The sequence below is a fragment of the Mycothermus thermophilus genome (assembly GCF_041956435.1).
Source record: "Mycothermus thermophilus strain CBS 625.91 unplaced genomic scaffold VTJ04scaffold_4, whole genome shotgun sequence".
Classification (NCBI taxonomy): Eukaryota; Fungi; Ascomycota; class Sordariomycetes; order Sordariales; family Chaetomiaceae; genus Mycothermus; species Mycothermus thermophilus.
Window position 1 is genome coordinate 1,648,878 of NW_027191430.1, and position 14,062 is coordinate 1,662,939.

A 14,062-nucleotide genomic window follows, 5' to 3' on the forward strand; every position below is an offset into this window, starting at 1 on the left:
CTACGGGAGTTGTTCACTGCACGTGTTCATGTGCGCCTGGTGTGCTACTGGAGGTTCTGCTAGGCACGATGTCCATAGGTTTCCGACAGAGCTTGCGATGCGGTCTGCACTTTGGGGTCGACTTGATGCGCATCCTGGTCCGGGCCAATTTGTGACACGACAGAGGTCTCCACTTGGACACCAAGCTTGTATACTCAATGTGAGGACACTACCCCATCAACAACACCTGGCACGCAAGGCAACTTGGACAACGAGTATCATGGACGCCAGAAAATCATGGAATTTGTATCATACTCATTCCTCCCATACCCATTTTTTGTTGTATCCATTTGACCCCTCCCGAACCCAACCCCCAGCCCGTAGCCCAGCCCTAGACCGCCAGCGAACTGATCGGCATTCTTTCAAAACCGAATTACATGATTAACACAAACCAGCGAAATATAGGTAGGCAAGGCGCGCCTCAGGTAAGGTAAGGAAAGATGAGGTAGGTAGGTAGGTTCACGAGACGTCCTGGTCTTCCACCACCACTACCACCAGCGATGCTGCCCCTGCGCAACACACTCTGATAATCTGAATCAGGCCAAGCCTCTATGAGTATGTACGCGCGAGCGAGCACCACTCCCGTCTCCACTCATCCCACCGTCCAATCTTCTCTCGAATCGTACAGCAAGCAGGGTGTCTAGGCATGACCCAAGCAAAGAAGGCAATGAACACATAAAAACGTGTTCCTCTTGCATTTCTTTATTTGGTCTTAGCGCCGCTCTTGACACGCCTCGCGACGGGGCGGTGGAGGTGGTGCTCGGGAATCCAGCTCTCGTCGTAGCTCTTGTTGGCGTCGGTGCCGCTGGTGGCGCCGGCAGACTCGGAGCCAGAGAGCGGCTCAGTCTCGGCGGCGACCTGGCGGCGAGCCTTCTTGCCAGAGTGCTGCTTGGTGCGGGTCTGAGGGAACAGAGCCTCGATCCAGGTCTTGTAGACCCAGTAGAGGGTGCCGCCGAAGACGCCGGTGAGGAAGAGGTAGAGGAAGATGCTATCGGCGAATTGGTTAGAGCCGTGCCGAACTGAGGGTTAAGGGGTTGAAGGCAGCTTACATCTGAGGGTCAAAGATGCTGGTGGGGGGCTCAACGATGCTCGCGGGACCCTTGTGGGCCTCGAGCTGGTAGATCTTGCTGCTGGCCTGGTGGGTGATGATGGCCGAGAGCTCGACGATGACGTCCTGGGGCATCATGTCGAGAACGAACTGGAAGGGCAGCTGCTGCTTCTCGCCGGCGGGGATCTGGACGCCGTACCGGACGGCCGTCAGATTGCGGACAATGGAGGCCCAGACGGGGGCATCCTCGGGGAGGGGCTTGGTCGTCCGCAAGCTGCCACCGATAAAGGCGACGTCGATGGGCGTATCTTCGTGGTTCGTGATCTCGACGAGCGCCTTGGTGACGCGGCCGTTGACGATCTTCACACCGAAGATGTCGGCATCCGGCCAGGTCGTCTCGATGACGGCCTTGAGCTCGGCATGCTCGACCTCCTCAGTGCTAGGGGCCTCGGCATCGACCTAAGGAAGCGTGTGTGAGCCATTGGATCAACGAAGTGTCAGAATGTGGATGGACAGGTAGGAAAGGTGCATCATGTATCGCAACGCGTCCGTGGCGATGGTGATGACGGGAGGCCGGGCAAGCGGAAACGTACGTCTTCGGCGAACACAGTCGCCACTCGCAGAGCGAGCAGAGCAAGGTAAGACCACTTGAAGCTGACCATTGTGCCGGGTTCCGAGACGACGAGAGAAGACGGGGAGAAAGAGGAGTGATGGTTAAGAGGAAGGGAAAAAAGAAGAAGACAAAGAAGAGCTGTTGGGTTTGAAAGGGAGATCCCAACTTGGAGGTCTTGGGAATCGCAACGTCGTAAAATGGACGCTTGTGCAATCTGGCAATTGGCTTTAGCGCGATGCAGCTCCTGACACGTGTGACAGGGGTTTAGAGCATGAGCTCCCCCATGATGCGGTTATCGGGTCGTCATATACCCGCCTATCGGGGCGAGATGGTTCAAGATGGGCAGGTGGGCGGGCCTTCCTTTGTGTTCCAACCTCTCTTTCTCGTTTTTTGACCGAACCTGGAAGACGGCATCGGAATGAGAACAACTGCCAACATCTTCTTTCCAAGAAGGTTTGCTCCATTCCCGACAAACGACCCTTCGAAACGTTGGTTCCAACTCCGGAGATTAAGCCAACGTGGCGTCTCTGGCACACCGACTGTTCAGCAACATTTTCTCTCTTTTCTCGTTCACAATGGCATTGTTTGGCCGAACCCGGGGAAGAGTGGAAGATCAGCAAAAGCCATGTCTCTCTGCAGCCTTACGAGTAGTGCAACTGCGTAATTAGCACATTAGCTCGTGTGACAAGCAACGGGTATTGCCAGTACTGTGGTATAAGTCCGAGACATGTTTTTTGGATCTAGGCGGAACGCAGACGCGAGAAACAATCCATCTCCTCAGGCCCGATGTATCTAGGGCCTTGTAGGGCCAAGTTCGGGTTCGAAGTTCATACATAAAGCCAGGTATCTTGTGTTTCTGGGAAGAAACTCGACATATGGAGCTGGGGACGGGAATCAAGATCGTAGCTGATCAGAACATCCTCCGAAGCATCTCCAGGAAAAGACGTGGTTGTTGTACCCGGAACCTGCGAGACCTCGGTCGGAAGAGCTGGAACGTCTCGTGAGGCTCACATGGCCTTGGCCGAGCCATGGACAGTGTCCGGTGGTCGGAGACATATCCCGGCAAACTTGCGACGGGTCGACGTATGTACATATAGGTACAGACTGGTTGAACCAGCGTACCTAGTTACGACTAGGACCTCTGTGCGTCTTGTTTCTGTCGCGCTCGGCTACCAGAACACGCTGCTTCATCCATTATAGTCACGGAAGGAGACATTTCTGACGTCTGATGATCTCTGCACTCACTTGCATACGCTCTCGGGTGTGTTGTGAACCCGGGCCGGAGCAAAGCCAGAAGGGTCTACATCCCCATGCGTAAGGTTAGGGAGGTGTCTATGGACATAGGTAGTACACACCTAGGTCAAGAATCCCAATTCAGGTACCCAAGCACGTCCAGAGTGGTACCTAGAAATATGCACAGGACTAACAGCATTCAGAGACAGCACACTTTTTTGGGGGGGGGGGGGCCTCAGGGTGTGGCGGAATGACAAGTTCGGTTGGGACCCTTTTCAGCCTCATCACTACCTTCTATGGGGGCATCTTGGAGATAAGTGGCCCTGTCCAGCTGAGCAACTCCGGCTGATCGGCCGAGTTTCCTGATCCAGTTGGTCGAGCGTTCCAGCCTTCTCCCCTCCGTGCCGGGGTCTCTTGCACAGTAAGTTCCCACCACCACAGATCTACCGTCCGTTTGGTTGGGAAAAAAACATGTGTCTGGAAGCACGCATATAGAGGAGATCATGGAGGGCCGACAGTCCTGGCGTCGCGTGCAATTTGGGGGCGAAACCCAGCGTAGTCCGTGATAACGGTTTGCGAGGCCTACCTGGGTCGGTCGAAGCCGCTCACCAGGCCAGTCATCTCTTTGATAACTCTCCTCGCTTCCTGCGCCGAGATACATCGAAAGACTGAAAGCCAGGCATTTGCTCATTGGTAGGGATGGAGTTATTATACGAATAAGAAGGGGAAACTGTTGGGAGTTTCGTCCACCTCGTCGTTGGTCGTCCCCTGCCAAGAGCGCTACGGTCGCATTCTTTGTCCCCTTCCGTGCCGCTCTTTCGGACCGGCGCGGAGGCTCTTCTCGAACAACATGTGCTCTCCCACGAATACTTCTTCTGCTCGCTCTCCCAACCGAGCTGAATCTTGCGCGCCTAGCACCATCCTTCACAGCAGAAGCATGCCGGAACCTCCAACACTGTGGATGGGGAAGACAAGTAGCAAACCACCCCCTGCCTCTAGCCTTCGGATCTGCAAGAGAACCTTCTTAATTTGCGGCGCGATCCGGTTCTCGACCCCTGGATCCTTGCCTGCCGGACACCACCATGTCTGGCTGGCACCAGGAAGTGGATGTTGCTTGGGGTGTAACTTACTGGCGTGCTGGCGCTTCATGTGTTTCCTTCCCTAGTGCTGCCATCTTTGGCGACCACAAGGACCTTCGACGATGGCTTGGTCCGCTGTGGCAACTTGCCCACCACGTCAGGTAACTGGTTCATCTGGTGGGACTCTCTTCTGAAGCGTGGCAACTCATGACCCTAGCACACCGTCTTCATTTGGACATTGGAGGCCGCGGCTATGATGAAAAGCAACACGGAGCCAGTCGGCCACCTTGCCGGCGCGGCGACAGTGGCTTATCAGCCTTACACTAAAGAAGAGTGCCGGATCGAAATACGTTCTCGATCTGATGTCTGCCAGATTCTGCCAAGCTCAAGTCCGACACCTCCCCCTGGCCTTCCCACCCCCTCCCACAGTCTTGGTGATCGTCATCCGCCCCCGCATCCGTGCCGGTCCATGTACCGAACGGGAGCATCCCGTGGCCCCCTCCATGCCCATCAGATGGCGAGTTCAGCTGCGTACTGTCATCTTGACGGCATCCTATCCAACCGGCGTCCCTCCGGTAAGACCTAGGCGCGCCGAGAGCGTATCAAAGCATGTTTGAACCCGGGATGGGCCAGATATGTATGGGTGCTTGTATCCGGAACGAAACCGAACGCTGAAGGAGGGAGCGGAGGGACTCGGACATATAGGGCTGGCGAGATCTCCTTACTCCCGGGAGGGCGGCGTGTTCTGGATAACTCACCACCACCTGTTCTGATCGCACCGTCGTCGCGGATGGCTAAGCGTCAAGTTGTTCCTTCTTTGTCGGAGACAGGAGCACACACCCACCTGTGTGAGTGGCGCTGACCTAGCAGATTAAGGGGCTTCTTGTCCGTAGAATCCCGCAGAGCCCCAAACATTTTGCAACCCTATCTTTCTCCTCGAGCTGTCAGGTTCCATTCTCATCCCGGGTCGATACTGGGGATCAAGCTGGCGGGCATCCCATCAAGGGTCCTCTCCTTCATATTCACACGCCCGAAGACGCAGCCATTACCAACTTTCTCGGTTGTGCGCCAGTACCATGGCTCGACCCCAAAGGGGCAGTGAGGTATCAGAAGCCGCATTTGCCAAGTCTCTCTGTCCACGACCATAACTGACCAACCCGCCTTATTCTCCAGCAGCCCGGGCCACTCCAAGAAGGTGAATTCGACGTCTTGGATTGGTATCCCCATTTCCAATCTTGCGTCCGTTATTTCCTCGAACACGCCCAATTCGACGGTCCGGTCCAGGCTCTCGCCGCCTATCTCAACATCCAGCTCCCCTTCCAACGCGCCGGAGCCCCTCCCATCCCACCACCTCGCCCAGCACCACCACACCCACAGCCACCGCTGGGTTCGCTATCACAGCTACCAGGGTCGCCGGTAGGCCCAACAATACCGGCAGTTCCTCCAACTAGACATATCAGCCTGCATCCGTACATCCGCCGGCTCGTTGCCACGGGGTATGATGAGCCCTCCATTTTGCGCGGGCTCTTCGGGGACGATTGGGAGCGCGGGATCGGGCCTTTGCATGAGCAGGAACGGCGGAACTACTTGTTTGCGGCCAAGAGCGGGTCATGGCTTGACGTCTGGAGGGCGTACGGAGATGTTGGCTTCAGCAGCGTTGGTGTTGGTCCAGGGATGCTTGGGACCCCAGTTGGAGCTGGGGGATATGGTGGTTTTGGAGGTGGGTATGCGGCGGATGAGACGGTGCCGTTTCTGAAGCCGTTGAGGAATCCGACTGAGGAGGAGATCAGGACGGCCGAGGCTAAGTGGAGTGAATGGTTGGCCATGCAAGATTGGTGAGTGAAGAACGACGTTCAAGTTCCTCCATCTCACTCGACACACGTACGCCTGCCTCCGCTACCTTGTATCAACGACTCCCAGCTTGCTTGCCCGTGCCCATGCTCGTGGGCAATGCTAACACAGAGAAACCTTTCAGGATGATCGGGCCTAGATCCCCTGGGATTCGGGAACCACATGGGGGAGCAGGGTTGTGATGCGCCAGATGGGCGTATCTTGGGACATCAAGATGGCAGCTGAGGAACCATGACGACAGGACATCAGGGAGCTGTAGATGAACGAGGAGTACTGGGTTATCCTAAATATCCGTATCGTGGTGAAAGCCCAAGGCATTCTCACATCTCAATGTCTGGGCCGAGGGGCTAGTTATGGATATGGGGGGATTAGTGGTGATTGGGGCTCACTGGATGACTGTTGGTGGTGGTTGTGAGGATGGGTCATTTTTCTTCTATTTTTTTCTTCTCTGATCTCATTCTTGTCTTCTGGGCCCACTCCAACAATGGATAGGTGCGTGCGAGAGGACGTTCGTTGATATCGAGGAGTCAGGTCCGTTCGGGAGTCGTTGGGTTAGGCACTTAATGAATCTACCTCTGGAAGGAATACCTACCCTGTTGTCCGGACAGTACGGAAGAGCGATCGATAGCATGCTTTGTACTGTACTGCTTCCTGACCAAGCTCCCCGGTCCCCGGCTGGGTGGAGACGGCCCCACATGTCCCACAAGCAGCTGCGAGCCGCGACTTCCCAGATGACCTCCCGCGTCACTCCAATCTTTGGGGAAGTTAGCATCATCATTTTGCACATGCACCTCTTGGATAGTTGATCTGAAGTTGGTCCAGAATTGAACAAGTACTTGACGTCATTTTGAGTTCATTTTTTACTTTGCTTTTTATAATCATGTAATACTCCGGTGCTATCTACCTATTTCTTGCTTGCTTCCATCAATTGCTCCGTTTGCTCCTCCATCAACAACCTCATCCACTCCATACCGCACAACCAAAACCGTTCCAACCATGACCAATCCCTTCACTCAGGGCCCGTCGCCCACCGGGTTGACTCCAGTCGCCGCTTGGGCAAGGTTTGTCTCTCGCGCCTTGCTGAAACGCCTGGACCCGGACCGCTTCGCTGCCCTCGTGCCCATCCACTTCTCCGAACACCCTCCCCTCGGACCTGTCGTCATCGCCGACATCCTCCTGCGCCCGACTCCAGAAGCCTGCGAAACTCTCGATTCCCGCGCAATTCACTACGCAATGGCCCTTCTCGACCTGCGCCTCATCGACATTCCCGCTATCCTCAGAGCTTTGTACAAGTACTCGTCCGCTCATACTCGCGCGCGTCCTCACGAGAGTGATCAACTCGAGGGAAATGGAGAAAAGGAAACAGCCGCTGGGGTTGATGGGAAAAAGAAGAATAAGGGGAAAGACGAACAGGGCAAGCAACAACTACAGAAGAAAATCCTGAGATGGAGGAATTCTTACCCTGCAGAGGTGGCCGTCCTCGTCCGCCTGGCGCCCGTGCTGGCTAAAGGAACGGTGCCCTTAAACCCACGTCATGTGGTTCAGATGTTGAAAGTGCTGGTGTCCTGGATGGCGTTGCTAGTCGAGGCAGCCGCAGCCATCTCTCGAGAGGCCTTTGGTGCCTTGGGTATGGTCAAGGACGAGACGGAACGGGCCCGCGGTGCGCTCGCGAGGTTTATGGTTGTTGTTGCGGAGAACCAAACGGTGCTGGCCACCTTGGCGAAACCGGAGTGCAAGGGTATGTATGCGTTGGGAGCTGTGAGGTGTTGAGGATCAGGCATGAACAAGGCCAGAGGCTGACCCGTGTTTGCCGCAGGCGCCTGCAAGGGCCTTAATGATGCCTTGCAATCTTTTCTCCCGCTAGAGATGCAGCGGGCTCCAGAGATTACCGCAAGGTTGGAGCGACTGAGAACACAGACCTTGGTGAAAAATTTACCCCCCAGCAAACGAGACACCGTCGAGCAGAACAACTACATGGACAACCTCGTTAGCTTGGACAGCGTCCAATTACCCGAGGTGCCAGTGGTAAACTCCAGGGCGGGCCTCTACATCTATATGAGTGCTGCCGTAAGTTTGACGTCTTGAGTGTAAGCGGCACATTTTCGCTGATGAACCCTAGCTTGTTGGGAGGCCCATGCTTGACGACAACGCTCTGTTCGCATATCTCCGGAACAGATATCAAGATGATGTGCAGACAGCGGCAGTGCAGCTCATCCTCGCATCCTTCGATCTTCTCGCGAATGCCGTGTTCCGCAACGAGGGTCCTAGGACCGGCCACCTGCTCAAGTCGTTCGTCGTCAACAAGGTCCCCCTCATCCTCGTTTCATTAGCCGGCATGTCGTCCATGTACCCCTTCAATGCCGAGTTGTGCATCAGCGAGGCCCTGGGCCAAGTCGATCCGAACGTGTTCCCCACCCTGTCAGGCATGTTCGACATGTCTACCAATTCATCCTTCCACGACTCGGTCCGCCAAGACTTTTGCTTTGCCTGTCAGCTTCACGGTTTGCTCTCCGAGACCGCTGTCGAGACTCTGCTCGGCGACATCACTTGGCAATCGCTGCCGGAGGAGGGCCGCTACAAAAAGGACGACCTAGTTGCGGCGTGTCTGCAGGACAGCCACCGTGCCCAGAAGCTGATTGGAGAGCTGGAAAATATGAATGGCAACGTGGGCGCTGTTGCCCAGGCGCTTGTCGAGGTACGGACCTGTTGAACCTGGCTCGTCAAGGGAGCCTGTTGCTAACATCTTTGGGTAGATCATTGCGAGTCTCTGCCGAAACAAAGAGACCATGGCCCTCAAGCCGCTTTGCAGCCAACTAGCGGCGAAGCCATTGTCCATCGACGTTTTGCTGCTTTTCGAGAGGCCGCACAGAATCCTGCAACCGCTGTGGGAGCTCCTCGATGGCTGGACAAGCTACGAAGAGGATCAGGGCGAGTACCAACCTGTGTTCGAGGAGTTTGGATCAATCCTGCTCCTGCTGCTCGCCATAGTCTACCGATACAACTTGTCAGCTGCTGACCTCGGCATTCAATCGCGGAACTCGTTTGTTGGTCGCCTCCTGAATGGCGGCGACCTCTGGAAACCCCTGGAGGAGCTGACAGAGCAGGAGAATTCGCGCTTGTCAGGTTGGATTCTGGGTCTCTTCGACACCGAAGCCGGCGGCCTTGGCGACGATCTTATGGCATCTTGCCCTCCACAAGACTTCTATCTGCTCATGCCCACGCTTTTCCATCAAATTGTCCTTGCTATGTACACCGGACATCTGACAGACGAAGTGCTTAAGGGTGGTCTGGAATGTAAGTGGCATTCACCTTGTCTGTTGGCCCAAACACCAGAAATTTGAAAAGCTAACACTGTAGGAAGATCTTGTCGGTGTTCTGCTTTTACCATCCATGGTGCCTGCGTTGCTACACATTTCGAACCGCTTGTATGTGGCGAGTCCACTGCAGCCCGTCATCATCAAGGTGCTGCAGCACATCATCCTGCCAACAAGCTCCATCTCGGAGGAGGCATCAACCATGCTCTCCGCAGTGCTCAACATTGTAGCGAAGCCACTAGACTCAGCTCTGCGTTACTACCAGCGGCAAGACCCCCAGTGCCAGGAAATCGAGCCCCTCCTACGTGCTATCCGGGAGAATGTCCTCCTTTCCCGCCGCACTGGCGCCGCGGACCACAACGAGCTCGAAGCCTGGGGCAGCATGCAGATTACCAGCGGCGGCGCAACCCACGTTGGCATGTCTGCCGCAGTCCGTCATACCATCCAAAGCCTCGTCCAATGGGCCCAGGGCCCGCCCCTCAACGGCATGCCTGCCGCATACACCCACCGCCAAACACTCGCTGCCACCCAACTTCTCGGCGGGCCGAGCCACTTAGCAGCCCTCCTCGATGAGCTCAAAACTTTCCACAACTCTCCCCATGCAGGCGTCGCGTATGATGTCGTGACGGCAATGCTCTGCGCTCCGGATGTTCGCAGCGGCGAGGACCTGTCGGCCGCCACTACCACACCCTCTTCGTCAGGAAATGACGCATCCTCCGGGCCCAACCACTCACGTCGAGCTCCCACAGCGACATCCTCGTCTTCGTTACGCCGGTTTCTCAAATGGGAAGCCGAGGAGTTCCCGCGCCTGCGCCGGTCCGATCCCGTTCTTGCCGAAACTGTCTTGCGCCTCCACCGTCGCGTCGAAGCCCAGCTCGCGTCCCCGGCGCCGACGGCGGATGTGGACGCGGCCGCCGTGGCTGCCGCCGCCGCCATGCTCCAGCCCGAGCTGGCTGGCGCGTTGGGAGGGGATGTACCCGGCCTGGGCGACGCGCTGGCCGCGGCTGTTGCGCAACGGGCTGGAGGAGAGCATGGGGATGGGATGGTGCTGGATCATTCAGGAGGCGATTTGGGTGGTTTGGGAGGAGAGATGGGCAGTGCAGGTGGTGGTGGGCAAGGAGGAGCGGGAGGGGGAGTTGGGGATCTGGGCGGAACTGGGGATGGGGGTATCTTTGGCGGGTTGGGAGGAGCTGGGGAGTTTTCGACGGATTTTGGGTCGTGGGAGATGGATTTGGAAGGGTAGGCCCTGTCGCGGGCGAGGTGATGAGGTTGTTTGTTGATACTAATACTTCAGGGGTTGGAGCCCATAAGGGTTTGATGGATTGGATGACGAATGAGCTTGTGTTGTTTCAAGCGCTTTGGGCTGAAGCTCCTGGGATGCCGTTTGGATTTATAATAGAGCGATGGTTTGCTGGGCAGCCATGTTGGATACCCGTGTGTCTAGCTGTTGAGTGTAGTATTGCGGTGATAAAGCAATTCAGCTACTCAACGCAGGTTGCTAGGAACGCTCCAGGAACAAGTGAAACGGATTCTGGTTGCCTGAGGTACTTGTTTACCTGGAACAAGAAAGGTATGGAATTAGTACTGAACTGTCTTTCCCGGCACGGCGTCGCGTCACTTACCGAAAGGCGGCGCGGAGAGCCACCAAATGCAAAGGTGGAGAATATCAGAAGTGCTTGTCATGAGATCTAGAACTGACCATACAGCCAGCTTCCAGGTCCCTATTAAGGTTGAATCAATATTCAATCGAGTGAAGGCTCCTTCCCAGTAAGCGGCGGAATTTTTGCTCCATAACCGCGGTCTGGATCCGTCGCAGTTAGGGGGAACTTCAGATGAAATCGGTGATCTGCGATCTGGTCAAGATGGAGGTGCTCGGAGACGCGAGAGCAATGACTCGCGACAGGGAACCTAGGATCGGACCGGCCCAGACCCATTAGCTCTCCTCGGAAATCTTGACACTTTTTATCCAGCTGCTGATGTCTCAATGGTGAGCGAGTCAATCAAAGTACGCATCGAGACACATAATTTGGCATAAGCTCAATGAATAGGAGAGGATGACAACGGGTGCTTTCTGGCTACCAGGACTGAGAGTTCTGTCTGTCTAGTAATGAGCCTTTAAATACAAGCCGGGAGGAGGGAAAAGAATCTGACAGTGCCCCGGGCTTCTTTGCTCTCAAGGAAACAGCTCGTCGATTACTTGCGTGAAGTTTTCCGTCAATGAGAGAACGTTGTTGCCATCCAGTTCACATTCCTTGGCGTCCTCGAAGGTGCTGAGAAACTCATCATGAGGTGGTCGCTGGACGGCGCAGCCTGGAGCTGCGTTCTGGCCCTCGTTTCTGGCAACGGTCTCCCAGAGTGGAACAATATCAACGGCGTCCATGAAAGACAGACTATTACGAACGACCGCCGCGAGACGCTGGCTCCTCGGCGGACTGTTACCAACCTTCCCCGAGCTACCATCACCATGGACGACATCCTGATGATGAGTGCTGCAAACCCAGTTTTCACCACTCCTCCGAGAGCAGTGGGGGTGAGGAAGCGCTCTGAAACACTGACCCAATCGGTAACAAACACCTGCGCTTACGTCGACGGCGGGCTCGATTACGTTGTTGGATGCCGTCCTGGTTTACAGTGCTTCTTCAATGCGATTTACAAGCGTGTCGGCTGTTGCGATACGTCTGAGATGAGTTGCCCGGTAGCAACTCGATGCTACGACTCGACCGCTTCCGAGTCCTACACCAGCGCCACGGGGTTGGTGAGACATTGGTATGGAAGAATTCCAAGAGCCTCCCCATCGCTTGCCGGACGCAACTGACGTTGTCCCGTGCAGTTCATTGTCACAATACCCTTATTGCATGCAATATGTCTATCAGGATCCTGACCACCTCGGCTTCACCTGGTTGGCTTGCGACAGCACCCCCAGGGCTGTGCTCGAGGTCTGGGCCACCCCGACCGGCATGACTACTACCTCAACAGACCCGGTATTACCGCCAAGTTCTCCGCCGCCGGAACCCAGTCCTGCTACCCCTGTTGGCGCAATTGTCGGCGGTGTCTTGGGCGGCGTCGCTGGCCTCGCCCTATTAGTCACCCTGGGCGTTTGGTACTTTATGCATCGCAGGAAGAAGGCGGTGGCAAACGGGGAGACGCAGCAGCAGTCTGCGCTTGAGCCGCAGCAGTCGATCGCCCAAGAACCTCTCATGCCTGGAGCGGCTGGGTCAGCTGGCTACCGTGGTAGTATGGTCAAGTCCCCCGAGTTTCCCGGCTCTCCGCCGGTTCCTGGGTACGGCATGGGAGAGCATCAGGAATATGCATCCACGGCAGGATTGGACGTTGCGTACAATCCTCCTCCGCCCCAGGGCTACTACCCGGGCCCGACCCCTCCGGTATATCCGTGGGGTCAAGCATCGCCGGGGCAGCCAAGACCGCCTGTATATGGCGGCGGACAACAACAACCACCTCCACCTTCGCTGCCAGCTGAGCTTGATACACGCAGAGAAGATAGGGAGGTGAGGGAGTTGGAGGGTTAACGAAGAATGGCGCAAGTGAGACCAAATGTGGGAGAGGTTCCGATGGGGATTGACGCCTGTGATGACACCCAAGGGGAATGAAGACCAATAATGGATGGAATGGTACACGACAAGAATGATATGGCCGCCTGTCCAGAATGGATGGATGGCTAGGTTGGAGCCTGCTTTGACGTGTGGAGGTGATGCTGCGCTGACCGCATCTGCAGTTACATATGTATCTATAATATGTTAGCATCGGCCTTTCACCAATATTTTCTTCTGCAAACACTACCTGAGTGAACTTCGGGAATCTCATCACCGTGTCGGCAAGCTTCACTCTGCAGGTTATTGGTCCCCTGCTGATGTTGAATCCAGATTTCTCAAGACATAATCGCTTCGCTCTCAACTACTCCCCTCCCCTTCCAAAGCCTTTTTCACCAACGCCTTCGCACCCTCACCCAACTCCAGCTCCAGAGCGAGCTTCCTCCCCTCTTCACTCATCTTTCCCCACGTCTTGCGCAAAATCCCCACCATCTTGTCCTCATCCACGTCCTCCCGGCCCGCGAACCAGGATTCGAGTTGGTCGTCCAGGAACACCAAACACGCCACGTCCTCGAGCACCTGCGTCTCGGGATCCGGGCTGCTTCCCGTGAGCCCTTCCTTGCGGATGAGCGCCGCCACGCGCGAGATGGCATCCGCGCCGAGCGGCGGGGCGATAGTCCCCCCGGCCGAGGCGTCGGTGAGGAGAGCGCTGACGAGGGTCGCGGCTTGGGATTTTTGCTTCGCGCGCCAGAGGAGATAGCCGGAGCGCGTGGCGGGGTAGTTAGAGCGGGGTATCTCCCAACTGATTACCAAGTATGTCAGTTAAACTCACACATTCATCATGGTGCTACATACTATGGGCGGCCTGTCGGTCTATTACTTGTAGTAAGGGATAGCCAGAGCATTATTTGCAACGGTGAGACATCTCCCATGGCATTGACTATTCATTACTCACCGTCGGAAGTGTTGCGCACGGCAGGCAATCTGAAGCTCGGGCGAGGCGTCAGGCTTGCGCACTGCCAGCCAGCGCGTCATCTTGCGCGCATAATCGAGCTCGAAAGGCTCAATGTTTCCGTCATGATTGGCCTTCGGGGCGGGTCTTGGATCCTGAGCATGGGCCTCGTCGATGAGGCGGAGGGCTGTGGCGTAGTTCTCTGGGAGAGGTGGAAGTGAGGGCTGAGACATCTTGGTGTTCAGGAATTATGAAGTGGAGAGTGGGCTTGTTAAGGGCTGAGGTTGAGGCAGAATATATGTGAGAGAGACGGTAAATCGTGTTGAATGGTCCGCGGAGTATGTGAGTGAAAGGAGTTGGAGAAGCAGACTTGGCAGCTGAGTCA

The 14,062-nt window shown here is 55.9% G+C and overlaps 6 protein-coding genes across 6 annotated transcripts; 3 read left to right on the forward strand and 3 right to left on the reverse strand.

The window, feature by feature from the left end:
• Positions 1-460: 460 nt before the first annotated feature.
• On the reverse strand, positions 461-716 carry VTJ04DRAFT_6339 (uncharacterized protein; the record flags this gene model as incomplete). The annotated part of the gene is made up of 2 exons (XM_069364548.1): positions 461-588; positions 632-716. The coding sequence occupies 2 exons, from the start codon at positions 714-716 to the stop codon at positions 461-463; spliced, it is 213 nt and encodes a 70-aa protein (XP_069218364.1).
• Positions 717-741: 25 nt separating this feature from the next.
• On the reverse strand, positions 742-1,749 carry VTJ04DRAFT_6340 (uncharacterized protein; the record flags this gene model as incomplete). The annotated part of the gene is made up of 3 exons (XM_069364550.1): positions 742-1,027; positions 1,089-1,546; positions 1,681-1,749. The coding sequence occupies 3 exons, from the start codon at positions 1,747-1,749 to the stop codon at positions 742-744; spliced, it is 813 nt and encodes a 270-aa protein (XP_069218365.1).
• A 3,339-nt stretch (positions 1,750-5,088) lies between these two features.
• VTJ04DRAFT_6341 (uncharacterized protein) lies at positions 5,089-6,045 on the forward strand (the record flags this gene model as incomplete). Its single annotated transcript, XM_069364551.1, has 3 exons — positions 5,089-5,115; positions 5,186-5,847; positions 5,988-6,045. The coding sequence occupies 3 exons, from the start codon at positions 5,089-5,091 to the stop codon at positions 6,043-6,045; spliced, it is 747 nt and encodes a 248-aa protein (XP_069218366.1).
• An 814-nt stretch (positions 6,046-6,859) lies between these two features.
• VTJ04DRAFT_6342 (uncharacterized protein) lies at positions 6,860-10,420 on the forward strand (the record flags this gene model as incomplete). Its single annotated transcript, XM_069364552.1, has 5 exons — positions 6,860-7,601; positions 7,680-7,930; positions 7,983-8,558; positions 8,617-9,157; positions 9,225-10,420. The coding sequence occupies 5 exons, from the start codon at positions 6,860-6,862 to the stop codon at positions 10,418-10,420; spliced, it is 3,306 nt and encodes a 1,101-aa protein (XP_069218367.1).
• Positions 10,421-11,461: 1,041 nt separating this feature from the next.
• On the forward strand, positions 11,462-12,704 carry VTJ04DRAFT_6343 (uncharacterized protein; the record flags this gene model as incomplete). Its single annotated transcript, XM_069364553.1, has 2 exons — positions 11,462-11,943; positions 12,008-12,704. 2 exons carry the CDS (start codon positions 11,462-11,464, stop codon positions 12,702-12,704), a joined length of 1,179 nt encoding a protein of 392 aa, XP_069218368.1.
• Positions 12,705-13,085: 381 nt separating this feature from the next.
• On the reverse strand, positions 13,086-13,910 carry VTJ04DRAFT_6344 (uncharacterized protein; the record flags this gene model as incomplete). The annotated part of the gene is made up of 2 exons (XM_069364554.1): positions 13,086-13,527; positions 13,681-13,910. 2 exons carry the CDS (start codon positions 13,908-13,910, stop codon positions 13,086-13,088), a joined length of 672 nt encoding a protein of 223 aa, XP_069218369.1.
• Positions 13,911-14,062: the final 152 nt, after the last annotated feature.